We start from the raw sequence: 9,447 nt of genomic DNA, 5'->3' as shown, positions 1-9,447 counted from the left end.
AGCATCAACATATCTTGAATGTAGCTAGATCTCTTTTGTTTCAATCAAATATTCCTCTAGAGTTTTGGGGTGATTGCGTGTTAACAGCTGTCTTTCTTATCAATAGACTTCCCACTCCTGTCCTAGAAAACAAGTCACCGTATGAGAAACTAACTAACAAAACCCCTGGCTATCATTCTTTGAAAAGTTTTGGGTGTTTATGTTATTGTTCTACTTCTCCTAAGGGTAGACATAAGTTTGAACCACGGGCTAGAGCTTGTATTTTCTTAGGCTATCCTTCTGGATATAAAGGGTATAAACTGTTAGATATAGAGACACATGCCGTTTCTGTCTCGAGACATGTCCTTTTCATGAGGATATTTTCCCTTTGGCATCGTCTAACATCAAAGACATGACCAAATACTTCTTTCCTCATTTTCATTCACCTACAACCCCTGATGTTGTTTCCTCTGAAGCAACATCGTCTGATGTACATCCAAATCCTGATGTATCATCCTCAGAGACTGTGGCTCCTTTCGAATAAAAGTCTCACAGACAAAAGAAACCTCCTAACACTTGCAGGATTTTCATTGTTATAATACTACTTCTAATATTCCATTCCCTATGTCAAACTATATTTCTTATTCATTACTATCTGTGCCTTTTTGTGCCTTCATTAATACAATCACCAAAGACTTCATACTACAAACATATTCAGAAGCAAAGGGTCATAAGGTTTGGATTGATTCGATGGGAGTGGAGATTGGAGCTATGACAAGAACAGCGACATGGAGTATTACTACTCTACCTCCGGACAAGAAAGCAATTGGTTGTAAGTGGGTGAATACAATCAAATACAATGCTGATGGTACGATTGAGAGACCAAAGTCAAGACTAGTTGCAAAGGGGTTTACTCAACAGGAAGGGTTAGATTATGAAGAAACCTTCTAACCTGTCGCCAAACATACCTCTGTTCGCATGCTTTTGCTTCTAGAGGCTAAGATGAACTGGTCAGTCCATCAATTGGATATTTCAAATGCTTTCTTGAATGGTGATCTTACTGAGGAGATATACATGAAGATCCCACCGGGTTATGAGGAGATTACAGGAGAAGTTCTTCCCAAGAATGCAGTGTGTAAGCTACTCAAGTCGATATACGGGTTGAAACAGGCTTCGAGACAATGGTATCTCAAGCTCTCCTCTACTTTAACTGGAATGGGATTCTCTAAATCACATTCAGATCATACTCTGTTCATGCGTTACAAGGATGGTGTTATAATGGGAGTTTTAGTTTATGTAGATGATATACTAGTCGTCAGCAATGATGATAGTATGATCAAGAATTTCATTGAAGGGTTACAATCTCATTTCAAGTTGAGATATCTTGGTCCAGCTAAATACTTTCTTGGTCTGGAGATAGCAAGATCGTCTAAAGGGATATCAGTGTGTCAAAGAAAGTACGTTTTGGAGCTACTATCTACAACGGGACTTCTTGGATGCAAACCTTCTACTATACCAATGGATCCGAGTATCAAGTTCTCTCTTGAAGAAGGAGTTCCATTATCAGACTCTTCTTCTTATAGAAAGTTGATTGGGAAGTTGATGTATCTACATACAACAGGACCTGACATCTCTTATGCGGTAAACACTTTGTGCCAATTCTCTCATGCTCCTACGGATATTCATCTCAACCCAGCATATAAAGTTTTGAGGTATCTAAAGGGCACGGTTGGTCAAGGGTTGTTTTATCCAGCTGATAACAAGTTTGATCTCCGTGGATTTTCGGATTCTGATTGGGCAGCATGTAAAGATACAAGAAGATCAGTGAGTGGTATCTGTATGTTCATAGGTGAATCCTCTTGGAGATCTAAGAAGCAAGACACAGTGTCTTGTAGTACGGCTGAAGCAGAGTTCAGAGCTATGGCCTTAGCAACGAAGGAGATGATCTGGTTAGCTCGGTTACTTCTTGAGTTTCGAGTTCCATTTCATCCTCCAGCTTATCTCTACTGTGATAACACCTCGGCTTTACACATTGCTAACAATTCTGTATTCCATGAGAGAACTAAGTGGATTGAACTGGATTGTTACAAGACTCGAGAGGCTATTGAATGTGGCTTTCTCAAAACGATGTTCGTCAAGACTGGGAATCAGCTAGCTGATACATTGACGAAGGCGTTGCACCCTGCACCTTTCAGAGACCTCATTAGCAAGATGGGAATGACTAACATCTTCATATCTCCATCTTGAGGGAGGCTTTTAGTGTAGTTGGTTAAGGGCTCTGGAATGTCCGGTTTATTATCAATCTAATTATGATGTAAACCAGTTGGTTATTCTTGGTTTAGTAGTTACACTTGTATATAAACAGATTGTAACAACCTTTATCCTTTAATGAGTAATCTGAGTTTACATCAAGAACACTAAAACGAACCGAATGCCAACAATAAAAATATCATGCTCCAAGTGCTTCCGAAAACTTCAGCAGGGGTTGTCATCCTTCATGTGTGCAGCGTGCCATGTTGAAAAAACTGTTCGGCTGTAAAGTAAGCCAAGCTACGCTATTTTCCATTATCTCGTTCTAACTGGTCCTAATGCAACTCTCATTACTTTGACAGCTAACAAATGGTCTCTTGTTTTCACCACTAGGTACCGGGTTAAGATGTCAGCTAATGATGCTACGATACTGCCATGTTCATTGCTTATGATGATGGGATTAACAAGTTGACTAGTGTTCCTGCTGAGTTATTGTTGCTTAATTTAAAACCTTCCCCCTGTAAGGTACATGTCACTGTTGTGAACTACATATGCAGCTTTGCTATCCAGTTTGTCTTAATAAGTCATACTTGAGTGCGTAGCTCTTTTTTGAAAGTTTAGATTTGGTTTGTTATAAAGTTACGTACCCAGCAAGTAATCTATGCTTAATTGACTTTTTTTTGTAAAAAGTTCTTAAAGGAATATCTGCTCTTGGGCTTCCCAAAAATAAATGCTTATCGTTTTCAAATTAACTCCTTCATGAAAATTGAGATGAAATAATTTAACTAAAGGACCATAAGAATCTGGTGAAACAGAATGGGAAATAAATCAATATATATACCACCAACTTTTTGGTCAAACAAAATATGTATATCTATATCTATTGTACAGATAAGTATCTGTAGATGGCAGAATTATATTAGAAGAACTGCGACTGCAAAAACATATAAGCTCTCAAAGCCGCAAAGGAAGGTGGCATCACATTGTTAGTAATGTTGGGTGAGGATCTTCTGAGTACTTCCTTTATTTGATGAAACTTTAAAGTCAGAGGAAGCAGTTCCCATGTGTTTGTTGTTTGTTATTTGTTATTCTGCCGGTACTTCGAGATTCATCAGACCTTAGATCCATGCATGAAGCACTAGCTGAACAAAATCTCTCTCACTTCTAATCCTATAAGACGAACACGTTGGTGGACTCCTTTGGTTGATAACAGCCACAGAACAACAGCTTAAAACAAATAAAAAATGAGAAAAAGTTTTTTTAATGAACTTTTAGAGCTATTTTTTTTTGGGAAGTTGACTCAGATATTATATATTTTAGGACTTATGACCAGAACCATACAAATCTTTTTTTTATTACTGGCATTTTTTAAATGCCAAGCGTGTCCTTTATCCACGTTATGAGAAAAAACGTATTTACGAGAATGCCCTTACTTTTTAACGCTACGTAAGCAAAAATCCGGCGACACGTAGGAATACGCTTCTGTGTTTTCATTAAGTCAGCCGTAAAAGAATACGTCTTTCGTTACGGCTGGTATATGTATAAGTTTCGGCTGACTTATAATAAAATAGTTGACTTAGTAAAAATGGCTGATTTAAGACGATAAGTAAACCACGCGTAAGGGTTGAGTTATATGAATCTAGTTGAGTTATTGGACAACGGCTGACTTACGTACTGACTTTACGGCTGACTTAATCATCGATAGATTGATTTCTGGAAAATTTGGTTGAGTCGTAGTAAAGACACGACTCAGTTATATCCCCACGACTAAGTTAATGAACACCGAATGGCTGGGTTATGGGATGTTTGACGGCTGAGTTATTTTATATCAGCCGAAACTGGATGGTTTAATGAAACTCAGCTATATTGTGGTTGAGTTATTAGCGAAAGATTAATTACTAGAATAATATTGTTTTATGGCTGAATTGTTAAACGATATGGTTGGCTTATTGTATTTCATCCTATTTACAGCTGGGTTATCAAAAAAGATTAATTACTGAACTAGTATCCACGTTTCGGCAGACTTACTTACTACATGTGGACTGACTTAGGGTGTCTGAGTTATATATTCTTTTGGTGGCTGAAAAACCGAATTTCCATGTCAGCTGCCATGTCATCAATTCGGATTTGCCATGTCATCAGTAACGAAAGAACTTCAAAACTAGGTTTTAATCAGCCTGTTCATATTCCTCTCCTCCCCTTTCATACCCGTTATTTCTCTTCTTCATCTATCTCAGTTGGTTATGGATCCGGTTATTATTGTTTCCGGTAACTGGATTAAGAAAAACAAATATGTATTCAACGCTGATAGTAGAGGGTGTAGAGTTCTCCATTTAGATGAGAACTCTACACATGAAGATTTCGCAAAGTCTGTTCTCGATGATTACGCATTGAATGAAATGAGTGATCATATTCAGCTAAGCTACATGTTCTCGAATAAATCATTGAAAACAATGACGCACGACACTCCACCAGTGTACGTGTCCAATACTCGGCAGTTGGAAGGTTTTGTAGCCCTAAAGAAAATCGAACAACTACGTCCTTGTGTTGAGATTACGGAGAACAAGGACGACAAAGCAAGAGAGAAGACTAAAACAAACTTCAATTTTAGCTCAGAAGTAGAAGCGTCAGAAGTTGAGTCCAGAGACGATAATTACAGTGGGAGTTACGATGGTTGCAGTTCGGAGAAGGAAGAAGAGGACAATGAGATTGATTGCTCTAGTATTGTGGAAGGAGAAAATCAGAACGTAGGCGGAGAAGATGAAACAGGCAAAGAAAACGAAGAAGACGATGAATTTGATAGCCGATTTGATATGTTCGACGACTCGGACGGTGCGTCATCTGAAGATGATAACTTAAGCTCATACGGTGAGTCTCCTTTAGAAGACGAAGAGTCACCAATGATACCTCCCAAGAAGATATATCAGAACTTCTCGATGAGCGGGTCTAAAGAGAGTGAGGAGGTTCTTCTAAGGTTGGAGATGTCGTCGTTAAATCTTGCGGTAGGGCAACGATACGAGAGTAAAGACGATTTGGAGAGACGACTGAAACTTCTTACAGTGAAGGATCGATTTGATTATGATGTAGACATATCAACCCGAACATTATTCATTGTTAAGTGTTGGGTTGATGGATGTATCTGGAGGGTTCGTGCTTCTACCAAAGGGGAATCCCCGGCGTTCTATGTTTGTATTTACGAATCGAATCATACATGTTCTACAACTGAGCATTCTAATCGATGTCGAAATGCAACACCAGATATTTTAGGAGAGTTGTACAAGAACTTTCTCGGCGACGTTAGTCCAGCCGTTCGCCCTACGAGTGTTGGAATAGCTATCACTAAGCAGTTTGGTGTAAAGATAATTACTTTGGTGTAACTGAGTTATGTTTACGAAACAGCTGAGTAATATGTGTTTCGTAGCGGTTGATATATTTACACAATGCGGCCGAGTTATATTAAAATAGTGTTGAATTAGTTTTACGTTGTGACTGACTTAATTGTATGATGTGGCTGAGTTATGTGTATCGTTTTTCATGTGAACAGATGGAGTATTGGAAATCTTACCGGACGCTGCAATTTGCAAGGGAAATCGTTCAGGGAACACCTGAGAGTGGGTTTGAACGCTTGCCTTCTTACTTATACATGATAATAAGGGAAAATCCGAGTACAGTTGCGCGTCTTCAAATCGATGAGAATGGAAAATTCATGTATGTGTTTCTTGCGTTTGGTGCGAGCGTAAATGGGTTTCCTTTCATTCGTAAAGTTGTGGCTGTCGACGGTACGTTTCTTAATGGTAGATACAAAGGGACTCTTCTCGCAGCACTAGCTCAAGATGGTAACTTTCAGATTTTTCCAATAGCCTTCGCAGTGGTTGACACTGAAAATGATGATTCCTGGCATTGGTTTTTTACGCAACTAAAACTTTTGATTCCTGACGACGAGGGTCTTGCGATAATCTCGGATAGGCATAACTCGATTGGGAAAGCAATTACAAATGTGTATCCGCTTGCTTCTCGTGGAATTTGCACGTACCATCTATATAAGAATATACTGGGACGGTACAAAGGAAAAGATGCATTTCGTCTGGTGAAGAAAGCAGCGAGATGTTTTAGGATGTTTGACTTTACTCAGATTTTCGAGGAGATTGAAGCGATTAATCCAGCACTCCACGGCTACCTCCAAAGGGCTGATGTCCGACTTTGGACGCGTGTTCATTTCCCGGGCGAGAGGTACAATTTGATGACTACGAACATAGCGGAATCAATGAACAGAGCATTGTCGAATGCTAGAGGTCTTAACATTGTTCGGATATTAGAATCGATACGGGTTATGATGACCAGATGGTTTGCTGAACGAAGAGAGGATGCCAGATCGCAGCGAACCACGCTTACTCGTGGTGTGGAGAAACTACTACATGTAAGTAAGCCTTTAAAAAAATTAGTCAGCCTTTAAATTCATAAGTCAGTCTTTACAGCTCTTAAGTCAGCCCTTAAGATGTACTAAGTCAGTCGTTTCACATTAATTATATATTTTTAATAGGGTCGTGTAACTGCCGCCAGAGATTTGGCGGTACAGAGGATTGATGATCATCACACTGAAGTTAAATATGGATCTTCCCGCGAGTCTTTGCATGTTGTTAATTTGGTAGAGCGAAAGTGCACATGTCGCCGTTTCGAACTCGAGAAATTACCATGTGTACACGCAATCGCAGCGGCGGAGTACATGAATGTTTCTCGTATATCTCTGTGCAGTCCTTACTATACCAGCAATTATTTGGTTAGCGCATACGCTGAATCGGTCATGCCGGTTGATTCAGCGCAACCTGTTCCAGAACTCGTGGCTAACCAACACTGCTTGCCCCCGACTGTACGTCAACCACCAGGCAGACCGAAGAAAAATAGGATGAAATCTGCTTTAGAAGTTGCACTATCAAACAAACGTCCTAGGAAAGAGCACACATGTTCTCGATGTAGACAGAGTGGTCATAATGCGAAAACTTGTCCGATGTAAGCAAGTGTTGTAGGGATTTTCATGTTTTTGTATTACGGCTTAGTTTATGGTTTTAATGTTTTTGTATTACGGCTGATTTGTTGATTTTCATGTTTTTCTTACGTCTGGGTTGTTGTAGGGATTTTCATGTTTTTGTATTACGGCTTAGTTTATGGTTTTAATATTTTTGTATTACGGCTGATTTGTTGATTTTCATGTTTTTCTTACGTCTAGGTTGTTGATTTTAATAGTTAATACTTATGGCCGGGCTGTTATTTTTCATGTCCTATGGAAAGCTTCTCAACGACTCTGATATGCGTAACGGCTGGGTTAGTGTTAACATGGGCTAAGTTATTGTTTACTAGGCTGAGTTACCTTTTTAACGGCTGAGTTATTTTGAATTAGTAGTATGAAATAGGATGAAATCTGCTTTAGAAGTTGATAGTGCAACTTCTAAAGCAGATTTCATCCTATTTTTCTTATATCATAATGCGAAAACTTGTCCGATGTAAGCAAGTGTTGTAGGGATTTTCATGTTTTTGTATTACAGCTTAGCTTATGGTTTTAATATTTTTGTATTACGGCTGATTTGTTGATTTTCATGTTTATTCTTTAAAAATTCCCGCCAAAAAAAAAGAAAGGTCGTCAGACGACTGAGTTTCACACTGCCAATAAATAAGACTTTCAACTCTATATTCTATATTTTTACACATTTTCTCTGTCTATCTAAATCAATTTCACCCCTGAGAGAGTAAATGGAATTTTTCCCTCTTCTTGAATTGCCTGAAGAAATTCAGGCGGTAGTGGTTGAACGTGCGGCCCGTAACTCCATCCAAGATCTCTATGGCCTCAAAGCTCATCGTCGAGGTCGATGAAGGCGTTAGCAGAGCGGCGTGGGGTTTGCCATTTCCTCGATGTTTTATCCGTTCCCTGGGGACTCAATATGCCTTCTGAGTTGTTGAAAGCTTGCTACGGTGAGGGAAATCCAAGCACGCTTTATATAAAGGGTGTACAGTTTTTCTACTCCTTGGACCTTCACGAAGAAGGGCTTTCTCTCATGAAGCGTGCAGCAGATGCTGGATATGAGCGTGCTGTGTATACACACGCAATGACTCGAGCAATCTTTGAGGGTGAAGGGAAGTATTTTGATGGTATTCTATTTGAATCTGTTGACAGGATCGGTAAACTAGTGCGCTCTGTGAAATGGGCTTGGGGTTTGTGGCATGGTGACTATTTTCGCGACCATAAGGTCCTGTTCATTTGCTTTTTATGTCATCGTTCTACAGATGCAAATGTGCAAATCTTGTGAAGCGACAATGTCACTGCTTGTGGCACATTGATGTCACTAAGGATGATAACATGTGTAACCGCTGTTTCTGGATCAAAGAGCTCGGCTTGTTCTTACGTGATTTTGAACCGATAAGCCTGTTAAGGGACACAAGGAAGTGGTGAAGATGTATTGTATCAAAACTTATCTTTTTATGTTATTTGCTATTCCAGTATGTTGTATGTCGAGACTAATATTCTATGGCTAAGTTGTTGTTTTCTAATATTTGATTAAATGCTATTTATAGGCTGAGTTAATTGTTTCGTTGGCTAAGTTAAATATATTTGAAGACTGAGTTAATGGTTCCTAAGGCAACGTAAAATCTATTTCGAGGCTGAGTTAATTTTTGTAAGGCTAAGTAAAATCTATTTAAGGGCTGAGTTAATTGTTTCCAAGGCTGAGTTAATTGTTTCTTAGGCTAGGTAAATGCTTAGTTAATTTAATTTCACGGTTATTAAATGATTTGATTAAAATATAGGACTGAATTAAACCAACCTAACAAGAAACTCCATTAAAAAAAATTTTATTGTCTCGATAGTATAAAGGTCTCGATATTTGTTAGAACCTTGACTTATTTTCACACGCTTAATATTAATTTTGATTTATTAAAATTCACGTGAAATCCCAACCGTCGCGAATCATGTTTCGGCTGAGTTGGCTGAATTATATCTTACTGGCCAATTAGAGTCGAGGAAAACATCAAAAAACTCATGGCAACTGAATTTGATCACGCGCATAATAATGGTCTCGATTTACACTGGTCTGGATAAATGAACCGTCTTGCTGAGTTATTGATGCATAAAAACTGATTTGTGTTAATTTATGTCACGACTGAGTTATATGAATAGGTAGAAAATAAAACATGATGTGTGTTACATAGTACATAAAATCCGGTCTTAAA

The 9,447-nt window shown here is 38.7% G+C and overlaps 1 protein-coding gene across 1 annotated transcript; it reads left to right on the top strand.

Annotated features, from left to right (window-relative positions):
* The first annotated feature begins 4,472 nt into the window (after positions 1–4,472).
* Positions 4,473–7,240, top strand: LOC111215888. The gene is made up of 3 exons (XM_048777178.1): positions 4,473–5,582; positions 5,774–6,646; positions 6,770–7,240. Exons 1-3 carry the CDS (start codon positions 4,473–4,475, stop codon positions 7,238–7,240), a joined length of 2,454 nt encoding a protein of 817 aa, XP_048633135.1.
* The last annotated feature ends 2,207 nt before the right edge of the window (positions 7,241–9,447 follow it).

Source organism: Brassica napus, chromosome A3, assembly GCF_020379485.1.
Source record: "Brassica napus cultivar Da-Ae chromosome A3, Da-Ae, whole genome shotgun sequence".
Taxonomy (NCBI): domain Eukaryota; kingdom Viridiplantae; phylum Streptophyta; class Magnoliopsida; order Brassicales; family Brassicaceae; genus Brassica; species Brassica napus.
The sequence above is the reverse complement of the archived record's forward strand: the minus strand, read 5'-3'. Positions and strand labels throughout refer to the sequence as shown.